This window comes from Drosophila miranda (genome assembly GCF_003369915.1).
Source record: "Drosophila miranda strain MSH22 chromosome Y unlocalized genomic scaffold, D.miranda_PacBio2.1 Contig_Y1_pilon, whole genome shotgun sequence".
NCBI classification, from domain to species: domain Eukaryota; kingdom Metazoa; phylum Arthropoda; class Insecta; order Diptera; family Drosophilidae; genus Drosophila; species Drosophila miranda.
The window spans coordinates 33,785,651-33,800,326 of record NW_022881603.1 but is presented as its reverse complement, the minus strand read 5'-3'; the positions used below and the strand labels follow the sequence as shown (position 1 = coordinate 33,800,326).

General features: G+C 40.9%; 1 protein-coding gene and 1 pseudogene across 1 annotated transcript; one reads left to right on the top strand and one right to left on the bottom strand.

The window, feature by feature from the left end:
• The first annotated feature begins 9,322 nt into the window (after positions 1-9,322).
• LOC117190169 (uncharacterized protein C6orf136 homolog) lies at positions 9,323-10,447 on the top strand. The gene has a single exon (XM_033395231.1). It carries the CDS (start codon positions 9,585-9,587, stop codon positions 10,281-10,283), a length of 699 nt encoding a protein of 232 aa, XP_033251122.1. The 5' UTR covers positions 9,323-9,584; the 3' UTR covers positions 10,284-10,447.
• Positions 10,370-12,693, bottom strand: LOC117190167 (annotated as a pseudogene).
• Between the last annotated feature and the right edge of the window lie 1,983 nt (positions 12,694-14,676).

Genomic DNA, 14,676 nt, shown 5'->3' with positions numbered 1-14,676 from the left:
GATTTTCTGTCTCTCTCGCACGCACTCTTTGTCGTGTGGTTCAATATTAGCGGCGTCTGCCGCAGGAGAGCCATACTGACTTAGTATCGGGTATAGCTGTAGAGTTGCGGTGTCCGCAGCAACTCACAACGTTCCACCTCGTTTACTTTTAATATTTCCCCGACGATATCTTCCAGCTGCTGAAACTGCGTATTTAAAAAAGCCTCCATTTCACTTAATAATATATTTATTCGGAAGCTAAACAAAAGTGTGCCGCGGATTTATTGTTAAAATATAATGTCCGACCATCAGAAATATACCCAAATATACCATAGATATACCGACGAATTCATGTTCTATTGTACTATTCACCGTTTTTGATATTCCGTCGAATATTACTAGCTAGGTAGATCTCTCAGTCCTGCCCACATAATTTTATCCAATAAATTAATCAATTTTCTACTTGACTGGTTTGTTTTAAATACTTGACTTATTTTCTTGCTACGGCGATTGCTGTTTTTTTTTCCAACAACAATATAGCGTCTCGTTATGATGAAAAAAACGAATTTAGCCCACTTTTTATTTATTTATTTGTGTGGACGTTGACATGCAATGACTGCATCTTTCAAGAGGCGATGCAGTTACTGCACCGTCAAGTGGCCCGTGTGACACCAGCAGAAGGCTGTTACGCGCGGATCCCAGGCAAAACGCAGCCCTCCTCCCGCCCAACCGACCGAGGGGCGCTGCCGCATGACGCGCGGTGCGTAGCCGAACCAAACGCGAACATGCAAGAAAGATAGCTATTAGATTAACATTCGAGGAAAATTAGTACTAAACTTACTAAGAAACTAAGCATGCAATCAAAGTACAAATACCACTACAGTTACTAATTTATAGAAAGGTGTGTAAGGATTAATAATTTAATAAGAGGAAGAGAATTAGTGGTGGATATAATATGGTAGAGGGAATTATAATCCGAGCATAAGACCCTAAACGGTTCATGCAAGGAATAATTCGATCTACAAAGTGGAAGGAACAACGGTATAAAATTTCTAGTCAGTCTAATAGGAATCGTGAAGTTTATGCGGCTCAACAGATCAGGGCTGTCTATGTCACCCCTGATCAAGTTGTGCATAAATATCACACCAAGCATTTTTCTACGGTTAACTAAGGATGGGAGGTTTACTAATAGTAGTCTACTAGAGTAAGATGGGAGTCTTACACCCGCATCCCAGTTAAGGCCCCGCAGAGCAAAGAGTAAATAGTTTTTCTGTACTGATTCTATACGGTCCTGGTGAACTTTGTACTGAGGGCACCATACACAGGAGCCGTATTCTAAGATCGGACGAACAAGCGAGGTATAGAGAGTCTTTGTTATATAGGGGTCGTCAAATTCCTTTGACCACCTCTTTATAAACCCAAGCACGCTCATGGCCTTATTTACCATGGTAGAAATGTGTTCGGAAAACTTTAACTTGGGGTCTAACATAACACCCAGATCATCCACCAGGGTAATTCTCTCAAGAGAACCACCAAATAGGGTGTAAGGAGCCAACAAAGGGATAGAACGATGAAATGTCATAACTTTGCATTTCGAGGCATTAAGGTGTAACAAGTTTGCACAACACCATGACTGAAAGTTATTGAGATCGGATTGCAAGCGAGAATGAAATGAAATGTCCTTGTACTGGACACAGAGTTTAACATCATCCGCATACATAAGTACTCGAGAGTATGTTAATACTGAAGGTAAGTCATTAATAAAGAGTGTGAAGAGTAAGGGGCCTAGATGGCTGCCTTGTGGTACTCCCGAAGAAACCTTTACTGGGAAAGAGAGGGAGTTTTTGAAGAGGACTCTTTGAGACCTAGAACAAAGATAGCTAGAAATCCATCTCAGGAGGTTGGGCGGAAACCCTAAAAGGTCAAGTTTATGCGCTAAAAGGGAATGGTTTACAGAGTCGAATGCTTTACTAAAGTCGGTGTAAATAACATCCGTCTGTAAGTTACCTTGAAAGCCTTTAATAATGAAAGAGGTAAACTCTAACAAGTTCGTGGTGGTTGATCGCCGCCTTATAAATCCATGCTGAGTTGGAGATATAAGTGACTTGCAGAGATGTTGCAAGTGCGGAGTTAAAACCCTCTCAAACATTTTAGGAATAGCGGATAACTTTGCTATACCTCTATAATTTTTTGCATCAGACTTGCTACCTTTTTTATGGAGAGGAATTATAAACGATTCCTTCCAGATCGGGGGGAAGCAAGAAGAATCAATGGATAGGGTGAATAGTTTAAGCAAAGGTCCACACAGAGCCTCGGCGCAGTACCTGAGTACACAACCTGGAACCCCGTCTGGACCCGGTGAAAACACCGGCTTAACTAGTCGAAGATCATGAAGTAGGGAACATTCATTTAACAAGGGACTGAAAATGCCGTTCGACCTCGGTAAACCGTATGGGTACGGATGACCAGAGTAGCTTTCCTCAGAATAGGTGGTTTGGAAGAATTGGGCAAAAAGATCGGCAATTGCCTGATCATTATTTGCCGACGTATTACAAAATGATAGCGAGGATGGGTGTGCGGACGTTCTACGCTTACTGTTTACGAAGCTGTAAAACTGTTTAGGGTCCTGAGAAAAACGTATCCTGCATCGAGATAGGTAGTTCTTATAGCATTGAGCATTAAGAACTGAAAAGTTTGACCGAGCTAATACATAGCGAGAGTGAGAAGTAGGAGAACCCACTTCTTGAAATTTTTTATAAAGTCTTGATTTTAAGTTTTTTAGACTGGATAACTCTTTGGTAAACCAAGGGGGTTTTCCAGATCTAGTCGGACAAGAAAGCGGGACACAAGAATCGAAAAATGTGCCAAGAGCATTGTAAAAAATGTTTGTGCCTTTTATGATATCAGTGCACAAGTACAAAGCGGACCAATCAAAATCCCTAATGAGGTTATTAAGCTTCGCAAACTCGGCTTTACGAAAGCAGCGGACACGTTCGGGCAGCCTACTCGACCGATCCAATACAGTTGGTCCTATATCTAGCGACACCTCGAAAGTAGGGTGGTAGGCGTCTTCAGGTATAGTGAGCGGAAGGGCTCGGGTTAACAACACTATGGTCGGATCCGATACAAAGCACAGATCAAGCAATCGACCCAAGGAATTATTCACATGGTTGACTTGAGACAGGGATAGGTCAAGCAAGCCGTCAACAAAGTCATGTCGTGACATGGGCACTAGGATACTAGACTCGTTTACCGAAGACCAAACAGTTCCTGGCAAGTTGAAGTCACCAAGAACTATCATACGATCTTTATCAGATAGCGAGGAAGAAACAGCGGTTAAAGCGGACAAGTGCTGCTCATAAATTGAAATATCCGAAGAAGGTGGGATATACGAGCAAGTAATGAATATAGCGAAAGCGGGAAGAATCAGTCTTACACACAGGAATTCCAGTTCCTGTTGAACTTGGACTGTGAAGTGTTCCGACGTGAAGTAAGAGTCCACTGCAATTAGAACCCCCCCTGCCCGTCGAGACGAACGGTCCTTTCTAAAAGTTGTGTACCGACCTGCCAAAACCTCGGAACTAAGAATGTCCGGCTTTAACCAGGTTTCAGTAAACACAATAACGTGGGAAGCAAATGCAACACTATCCCGGAAAAGAATGCTGAGCTTACTACGCAAGCCTCTTACATTCTGATAGGTTACTAAAAGAGAAGTTAGTTTTTTGGAAAGGTGGAAGCAAGACGGGAAGTTGAGGAAGAGGAAGTTGAGGTTGAGGTTGAGGGTGGCACACTGGAAAGGTTTGGAAGGGATATGGGGGGCCTATTCTTCTTCTTAGCCTTAAACTCCTTCACCACCAAATGCTCCGGCCAAAATTTGGCGGAGCAAATGGTGTCAAATTGAGTTGGGGAGATGCTTATCTTAAACGAGGCTATCTCCCTGGCATAAGAGAAGTTAAATTTCTCCACCTTTAAACCCACGGCTTTTATTTTGCTTTGAATAAAAGCAATTACATCATTAGATGTGAGGTCAGGGGCCAGCCGTGAAACAAAAACTTGTCGTTTTGGTGGGACTCCCACCAGTGGTTTAGTCACCACAGGCCTAGTACCTGTGGTGGCAATATCCGGAGGTCCGGAACGTCTATTTACTGGTGGGATCGGTATAGTCGGGACAACTAGCGAACTTGCGGACACCACGGACACGGACGCTGCAGACGTACTTGGCTGCACATTCTCCGAGGCGATGAATTCGGCTACCGAATCCGCGTCGCCAGCAGCTGTCGTTGCCCTTGGAGTGGCAAACGAGATCAACCGCTGCACACTTGGAGTGGTCGGAGTCAGTTTTTCGGCGGCGCACGGCTGAGTGACGGTTGGCAATTGCAGATCCCGCGGAGTGACCTTTTTGCGCCTCGGAGACTCATTCAGCAGTTTTAAACCGCTAAACTGAGCCTCCATGGCTAGGAGCCGATCGTATTGGTTTTTAAAACCAACGGTCAGCTCCTTAAAGCCACTCCGCGTCTGCCTCATGAAAGCCACCATGTCTTTCTCCACCGCACGGCATGCCTCGCAACTGTAATGCAAGCCATTACGTTTGGCTATAGCATCACTCACGAGGCCAGAAAATCCAGCGCATTTTGCGTGCACTACGCTGTCGCAGAGCCAGCAGGGGACATTCGGCTGATCGTGGGTGATCTGCTTCTTACAGCTTTTTTTGGCACAGACCACAGCGTATTCCATTTTATTTTATTATTTATTTATATATATACTATTGTTTGCAAAACAAATTGGTATCAGACCAATGTGCCAGACAACGCTCAAAGCGGAATTGGTAAAAAAAAGAGAGCAGAGTGGAGAGCGGTTATAGCGAGAGCTACTAAGCAGAGAGCGCTATTGCTCAGAAAGTTTAAAGAGCGAGAGAGAAAGAACAGTTATTGAAGTTGAGGTGATAGCGAGAGAGTGATAAAACAACAAAAGCTACCAGACGAGAGCGGACTGCAATGCAATGTAATGCGTACTCACTCACTGCAACAACACAAACACAAGCACAAGCCGACGCCGAAAAATAAAAAGTTAAATAATGTTTTAACACAAATCAAAAGGCATGCACTCGCGTAATAGAATAGATTTCCAGATTGTCGTCTGGTTAGGAAGTAAATTTAGAATTTAGTTAGGAAAACACCGGCTGTTTATTCAAAACAAAAGGAAAAAATGCGGAGCGCAAAACAAAAACACGTCTGATCACTACGAAAGACACGAATATTTATTTATTTATTAAATTAACAAATTATCTGTTAATAATGGTACTTAGATTAAAGTTTGCTAAATTTAAATGATTATAAATATTGCATGCAATTAGTTTAATAGACAGTTCAGGGGATAGGGTTTGACAGAGGGAGTTATAATTATGGCATAAAAGGTTCATGATCAGCATAATTAGACCTACATATGGACGGATAGGCCTAAAAGTACGGGTAGGTCTGGATGGAACGGACAAGTCAATCTGACCCAAGAGAGTTTGGGAGTCAACAGTCCCAAGAAGGAGCTTGTGCACGAACATTACGCCATTGCATATTCTGCGATGGTGCAACGACGGCAGGTCGATAAGATTTAGCCTAGACCGGTAGGGTGGCAAGATTCTACCCGAGTCCCAGTTAAAGTTCCGAAGGGCAAAAATTAAAAATTGATTTTGCACGGATTCAATAACAGCCTGCTGCTCTTTATTCTGCGGGCTCCACACACAAGAACAATACTCCAATATAGGGCGTACTAACGAGATGTACAGTTTTTTCGTAACGTACGGGTCGTCAAACTCCTTGGACCAACGCTTGATGAACGCTAAAACACCCTTAGCTTTATTTACAGTTGCAGCTATATGGGTGTTGAAACACATCTTATGATCAAAAAGGACTCCGAGGTCATTTGAACTCGAAATTCGCTCAAGGACATGATTCCCTAGAACATATGAGACAAAATGAGGAGCGCGGCGGTAAAATGTCATAAGTTTGCATTTGGAAAGGTTCAGAAAAAGAAGATTAGTTGAACACCACAATAGTAGTTCACTTAGATCAAGTTGAAGGCGTGTGTGCAAATACCAATCAGAGTAAGAAAGACAGATTTTGACATCATCAGCATACATTAGTGTAGTAGAGTATGTTATAACTTGAGGAAGGTCGTTCACAAATAAAACGAGGGGGAACGTTGTGAGTTGCTGCGGACACCGCAACTCTACAGTTATACCCGATACTACGTCAGTATGGCTCTCCTGCGGCAGACGCCGCTAATATTGAACCACACGACAAAGAGTGCGTGCGAGAGAGACAGAAAATCAGTCTGAGCGTGACGTCGGGCGCTGCGTAGCCAGTGCAAATTTATTTGTTCCTTTTGGCTATAAAAATTATCTGATCTGGTCCAGATTCAGCAATCTGATAGATATGGTCGTTATCTATGATTCTGCGTTTTTAGTTTTCTCAAATGTGCAATATTGTGGATGCAACAGATTTTCGTCCTTTGTGGGGGCGAAGGGGGTGGGGCGAAATTCTGAGATATACGTTTTATAGTGAGATCTAACAGAAGTGCGGATACCAAATTTGGTTACTCTAGCCTTAATAGTCTCTGAGATTTGTGGATGCCCCAGATTTTCGTCCTTTGTGGGGCGGAAGTGGGCGGGGCGAAGTTTCGAAATATTTTTGTAGCAGTGACATATCACAAAAGTCTGGATCCAAAACATCGTTGCTCTAGCTCTTATAGTCTTTGAGCACTAGGCGCTGAAGGGGACGGACAGACGGACGGACGGACAGACGGACAGACAGACATGGCTCAATCGACTCGGCTATTGATGCTGATCAAGAATATATATACTTTATGGGGTCGGAAACGATTCCTTCTGGACGTTACACACTTCCACTTTTACCACAAATCTAATATACCCCAATACTCATTTTGAGTATCGGGTATAATAAACAGAAGCGGGCCCAGATGACTTCCCTGTAGCACACCTGAAGTAACATTAACAGTATTTGACAACACGTTAGAAAACAAAACACGTTGAGTACGGTTAGAGAGATAGGACAAAATCCAATCTAGAAGATTCGTTGGGAACCCTAATAAAGAGAGCTTTTGAATAAGCAGAGCATGGTTTACAGAATCGAATGCCTTGCTGAAGTCCGTAAAAACTACATCCGTCTGCAAACCAATTTGAAAACCCCGGTGGATTAGGTTAGAAAACTCAAGAAGGTTAGTCGATGTTGAACGATGTCTGAAAAAACCGTGTTGCGACGGAGATATCAAGCTGCAACAAAGATGTTGCAGTTGCCGGGTGACCAGGAACTCAAGAAGCCTCGGGATGGCGGAAAGCTTTGCGATACCACGATAGTTTTCAATGTTTGATCTTGAACCTTTTTTGTGAAGCGGAATGATGTAGGACTCATTCCAAATTACTGGGAGACAAGACTGTTCCAAGGAGAGGTTGAAGAGAAAGGTCAAGGGCTTGCAAAGGGACTGGGCACAGTGTTTTAAGATGCAACTTGGTACCTTATCTGGACCCGCAGAAAACGATATGTCCATAGATGACAAACCTTCCAGAACAACGCTTTCCTCGAAAAAGGGCAGAAAAATGCTGTTAGCTTGAGGTAGCTGGTACGGATACGGAGTGAATGCGTTGTAAATATGAGACGAGTACGTTGTTTGGAAAAAGTTAGCGAATAAATTTGCAATACCAACAGCAGAAGCTTCTGGTTTGTTCTGGTAATGAAGGGACGGGGGGAAAACGTTTGACTTGCGCTTAGAATTAACGAACGAATAGAATTTTGTAGGATCACTACGAAAGTTACTACTACATTGTGAAAGGTAATGATTATAACACTGACTATTGACGGCAAGGAACAGAGAGCGAGCGGAGGAGTATAGAGCTAAGGCCAACGTGGAGCCCGACTTCTGGTACTTTTTATAGCCCCCTCTATTTAAATAGTTCACCTTCTTCAGGTAAATGGCAGAAAATATTAACGATTGTAAATTCTTCTTGTAGATTCAGTCCCTCTTTCATCTGAAATTAAAAATAACAACGCTAACTTTCACCTGAACTGCGCTAAAATGATTAAAATTTCATTATTTTCGGCCCCTTGGCTTATAATAGGTTAATTGTTCTCCGTCAAGGATTCGAAACAATATTTTCGATTTTGATATTCCGTCGAATATTACTAGCTATTAATTTAATTAAAAATAAGAATACAGACTCGTACCTAGTGAATGATATTCACAACATAATTAACCAATCAGACATTCAGAAACTTGACATTCTATGGGTCCCTGGTCACAAGGGTGTGGCCATCAACGAAAAGACTGACATAGCAGCAAAGGCTGCTACAAGTGAGGGGTTTACAATAAATATAAAATACAGCTACAAGGAGGCTCAAAGAGAAATTAGGAACTTTTTAGTATACAAATGGAATGAGGACTACAGGACGAAGTGTAGGACGAAGGGATCCAGCCTCATAGACATATTTCCAGACATACCCAGTAAACCCTGGCATTTTTCTCTTAAATGGAATGCTAAAAGCATCAAGACCATTAACAGACTTATGACGGGACACACATACGACAAAGTCTTCCTACACAGAATCAAAGCAATTGACTCAAATATCTGCGAAACGTGCAATGTAACTGAATATGCCGAACACCTGATCTTCGATTGCCAAAGATTTGCCGGGCTCAGAAGGAAATTCAAAATCTTTAAATATTATAACAATTTACATTAATTATTAATCAAAAAAGAGCCGCTACATCTCAGAGAGCTGGCAATCTTCATCAAAACTGCTGACTTAAACTTTTGACCCCTTTTTTCTTCATCATGTTATAAAGTAATTTCAGTTTATTTTCTAAAACAGTTTAGTAATTTTCCTCTTTTTTTTATATACCGACCTGTCAAACTCGCCAAACTACATCACCAGTATCTGATCAATGTGGCTACAGTGCTACGATCAAAATTCCGATCATCCTTGAGATGATTTAAAACCAAAAAAAAAACGAGGGGGAACGTTGTGATTTGAAAAATCTAGGTATTTCTGGTCGACATGAATTTTATTTAGATCTATTTTTGTTAGGTATTACTCTACCACAACTGAGTGGCACGTTTTGGCAGAAATAGTTCAACAGCTTTTCGACTGGTGCGACAATAATTTAGACTAGAGTGGTCTTGAAGTATAGTCGCATACGGGAAATATCACATAAAAATATGGATACTTATTTCCATTATCCAACTATGATTCTAACGACGTTGGATCACTGAAACTACAAAAAAATAGTGTACACTGTCTCCGAGTTCAGAAAGTTCCGTTGAGATATCCCAAAAAAACTATCACATCACCTCACACTTTTATTGTACAAAATATTTATATCGATATACATATGACCATATGATTTTTCGATTCCAAATAAACTTGGTTACAACACGAGCACGTCTAAAAAAGATTAAAAACCCCACAATTTAAACGCTGAGTAAAACCAGATGAAGAATTTGAACGTGATATTTGAACGGCAGAGTGACGCTTAATAGGAAGAAACATTTAACATATTACGGGAAATACAGTTACCAGAGTCCGGTAAATTTGTCAATGGTCCTTGTCAAAATGATGCGAAATTTTGGAATTTTATCAATGAGAAAGAGCAATTTGATAAGCTTGTGGGGCTCCAAAGAACAGGCGTGGGCTTCCACAATGCGATTATACTCTCCTTGCACAGGATCATATAACTACAATTGGCTAAAATGTGAAGGTAGTAGCGTAATGCAACCGAAACGAAGTTTTCACGAAAACAGTAATGTACAAACATCCGCCAAAGAGAAGGAAAATGTTCGAAAGCCTGAAGATCTGGAGCGAGCCTACGAAGTTCTGCGAACCACGCTTCCCAAACTCTTTGTTGAACCGCTGAACTATTCCATATACAGCCCAAACCTTATATTTCAGAACAATATTACCGACAAGCACACAGTCGGTCTATACCACTTTGTTAAGCAAATTGCCGTTCTTCGAACTGTGGGTCACCTAAAGTACGCCTACGTTAAGTTTGAGGTTCTTAAAATTACAAAGCATCCCGACGATTACACCGTGCGCATAAGGTGGCGCGTGAGGGGCATATCCGGCCTGAAGGTGATGTTCCAGTTCTGGAAATACAAGGTGTGGCAATTGAAGGAAGTACTGAAGGATCAGGAGGCATGGTACGATGGATTTTCCATATGCTACTTGGGAGAAAGCGGTCTAATAGAAAAACACGTTGTTGATAAAGTTATGCCGGATGAGTCGAGAGTCTGTTGAAAATGCCTCTGCAATCACCCTGCCAACCGAGTCCCTGGCAGCGACAGCATCTCAGAAACTAAGCTGTCAATAAAACTGTAGCTAGATTTAAATGTTACTTATTTATTGCATTATTGCAATTATGCATTACATAATAAACAGCAACTGTGAAGATGTTTAGTAACTGCTTTTGATTTTTTTTTACAAAACCATATTCCTATATTTGTTTTTAGGTCCTTATTGTTTGAATGCGTGTACGGAACCCTTTTTTATGTATTTATATGGACGCAATCGGCATCGTTTTGCAAATGCACTTATATAAGGCTTTTCCTTGGTGTATTCTATAGTCGTCTGCATTGAGCCTTCCTTCTGTCTCCAGAAAGATGTCAAAACTATAAATAGTTCGGAAAAGCTGAGCGTACAGAATACGATAATTTGCTTCCAGCTGTTGGGGTTGCAATGAGTTGGTCCAGTACTCCATCATCTACAAAATGGTATCAAAATAAGCTTATATATAACGCATGGAAGTCTGAACAAACTAACCTTGATAGCTGCATTATTCTGCGATGTACGGCGACCGTTCCAATGCACACTCAATATCCAGAGTGGCATTTCCAATGGATAATTACTCGGTATTCGAATGAAACACTCCATTTTGGCAGAGCCACGAACAATCACAGCACGATAGGAATTGTATGTTATGCCCTTATCATCCGGAGAAATGTTTAGTACGTCTGAATTTTGGGCTAGGAATTCCTCGAGAGTGATCGCCGTCCACTGCACTAGGCTGCAAGACAAGGCCGCAGGATAGACATTTTCTTTTAGTGCATACAAATCGATGTCCTTGTTAGTCAGACCACGTATTTGCTGACTTAGATTTAACCAAGAGTTCCAGCGCCGTGTAATGCGAGCTATGGTCTCCCGCATGATTTTATTCAAGTTCAGCTCATGCTTATACAAAATCGAGCTGTTGACTGTTGGTATAGAGCATATACTTTGTAACAAACAGTATGCTTTTCCAAAGTCCTTAGACTCCAGATATTGTATACATTCCTCTGGTGTCAGATCCTTATTCTGTAACTAACGCAAATATATAATTTTATGATTCATACATATAAATAGGAAAATTATAGCTTGTTGCTTGTCTTACATCGTATTGAATACCGGGTATAGGTATTTCATCACCCAAATCGTTTGCAAACAAATGCCGAAGGAGATGCTGAACGAAATTAGTATCCCTAAAAACATGAAAATGTTTTAAAGTATAGTTGCTGCTAAAGCAATTCACTCGCTAAAACTTACCCTTGATGGTTTGTATTATTGGAAATGCTCAATTGGGGCCATGCTGTCGCACATTTAATTTGTTCGAAATAGCGAATAATCAACACCAGTTGAATCGAGCCAGCAGAGCCAAGCTAGAGACCGTTCAAACGTTAAGGTATTTTTCTATAGTCGTATGTTTTGGTTTAATCTTACCGTGATGCGAATGTGCAGAGGATGAGGACTTAATTCTTTGTTAAAAGGATTTTCCTCAGGCTTTCCCGACAATTCAATGTCCCTTTCAGAGTAGTCGCGCCTTGCTTTTGGGTTTTGCTTTAGGTTTGTCAACTCCTGCATCTGAGCTTCACTTTCATATCCTACCACTTCAACATTGAATGATGGCTCATCGCTCGCACGTTGAGGGCATTGCAGGTTGATGAATAATATATAAAGAGGCTTGGGCAGATATTTGACCACAGCACTAAGCTTCCATTCAACATCAAGAGAAAGCTGCAGTGCATCATGCAGCGGTTTCGTAGCACTCTTTAGGGTGCGTAGAGCTGGCGCGAATGAAACGTACCTATTATGTTGTTTAAGATTCTCTTGTTGCAGCACCTTTTTGGAGTTCTTCAATGAGCTTTTCTGTTCATCCAGGTCTTTCCTTAAACGCAGTTCACACTCTAAGCGCTGCAAATGCTTGTAGTGCTCCGATTCTGGTTTCACTTTACTATCTTCAATTCCCGGCAATTTGGTAAAATACTCAGTGTCTGAGAGCAGGACCAACTTGGACTCACGACTCTGGAATTTCTCGCAACGCACGATGTCCTTTTTCAAGTGGCTCACTCACATAAGTCCATAAGTGGACTTATGTCCACTTTACATTTTTCCAAGTGTAAGTTATCCCGTCCAGACTTTATTTTCTGTTTAACTTCTCGATTTGCATGCTTTAATGCAACAAATTTCAATGCCGCCGCAGTTCGCAATGTGTCTGAGTTCTGCCCCTGCATACAAAAATAATGAAAATAAGGAACCAACGACTTTGCAGCTTGTTAACACTTACGCTCTTTTTTACTTTTAATATTTCCCCGATGATATCTTCCAGATGCTGAAACTGCGTATTTAAAATAGCCTCCATTTCACTTAATAATATATTTATTCGGAAGCTAAACAACAGTGTGCCGCGGATTTATTGTTAAAATATAATGTCCGACCATCAGAAATATACCCAAATATACCATAGATATACCGACGAATTCAAGTTCTATTGTACTATTCCCCGTTTTTGATATTCCGTCGAATATTACTAGCTAGGTAGATCTCTCAGTCCTGCCCACATAATTTTATCCAATAAATTAATCAATTTTCTACTTGACTGGTTTGTTTTAAATACTTGACTTATTTTCTTGCTACGGCGATTGCTGTTTTTTTTTCCAACAACAATATAGCGTCTCCGTTATGATGAAAAAACGAATTTAGCCCACTTAGGCCCCCTCTATTTAAATAGTTCACCTTCTTCAGGTAAATGGCAGAAAATATTAACGATTGTAAATTCTTCTTGTAGATTTAGGCTAGTGTTGTGTTGCTCATGAGTGAGTGAACAAAAAAGAGTTGTTCACTTAAGTGAGCAACTGAACATGTTCCTTCCAAGCTGTTCTTTTTTGTTCACTTGTTCTTTGTTGTTCACTTGTTCTTTGTTGTTCACTTGTTCTTTTTTGCTCACTTGTTCTTTGTTGTTCACTTGTTCATTTTTGTTCACTTGTTCTTTACTCACTTTTTGCGCAATTTTGCTCCTCAAAGGGCATTTTGCGATTTGTCAGCTGTTGCTCATATTTGCGTTTACTTCACACTTTTTGTATTACCGGCAAAGCTGTTTACTCTTTCAAATATTCTGTATGTCGCTAATTCGAAAGTATAGTGAAATTTGGAACCATCTGTGCATGAATAGTGAACAACTGAGCAAGTAAGCAACTGAGCAAGTGAGTAACTGAGCAATCTAAGAGAGCAAGTGAGCAATATGAGTGAGTACTAAAAAAGAACAAGTGAACATGTTCACCAAAATGAGCAATGTTTACCCAACACTAATTCAGGCCATCTTTCATCTGAAATTAAAAATAACAACGCTAACTTTCACCTGAACTGCGCTAAAATGATTAAAATTTCATTATTTTCGGCCCCTTGGCTTATAATAGGTTAATTGTTCTCCGTCAAGGATTCGAAACAATATTTTCGATTTTGATATTCCGTCGAATATTACTAGCTATTAATTTAATTAAAAATAAGAATACAGACTCGTACCTAGTGAATGATATTCACAACATAATTAACCAATCAGACATTCAGAAACTTGACATTCTATGGGTCCCTGGTCACAAGGGTGTGGCCATCAACGAAAAGACTGACATAGCAGCAAAGGCTGCTACAAGTGAGGGGTTTACAATAAATATAAAATACAGCTACAAGGAGGCTCAAAGAGAAATTAGGAACTTTTTAGTATACAAATGGAATGAGGACTACAGGACGAAGTGTAGGACGAAGGGATCCAGCCTCATAGACATATTTCCAGACATACCCAGTAAACCCTGGCATTTTTCTCTTAAATGGAATGCTAAAAGCATCAAGACCATTAACAGACTTATGACGGGACACACATACGACAAAGTCTTCCTACACAGAATCAAAGCAATTGACTCAAATATCTGCGAAACGTGCAATGTAACTGAATATGCCGAGCACCTGATCTTCGATTGCCAAAGATTTGCCGGGCTCAGAAGGAAATTCAAAATCTTTAAATATTATAACAATTTACATCAATTATTAATCAAACGAGGTGGAACGTTGTGAGTTGCTGCGGACACCGCAACTCTACAGTTATACCCGATACTAAGTCAGTATGGCTTTTAGTTTTCTCGAATGTGCAATATTGTGAATGCAACAGATTTTCGTCTTTTGTGGGTCGGAAGGGGGTGGGGCGAAATTCTGAGATATACGTTTTATAGTGAGATCTAAGAGAAGTGCGGATACCAAATTTGGTTACTCTAGCCCTAATAGTCTCTGAGATTTGTGGATGCCCCAGATTTTCGTCCTTTGCGGGGCGGAAGGGGGTGTGGCGAAATTTGGACACGAAACGGTCAAGGTCCGATATCACAGGAGTGTG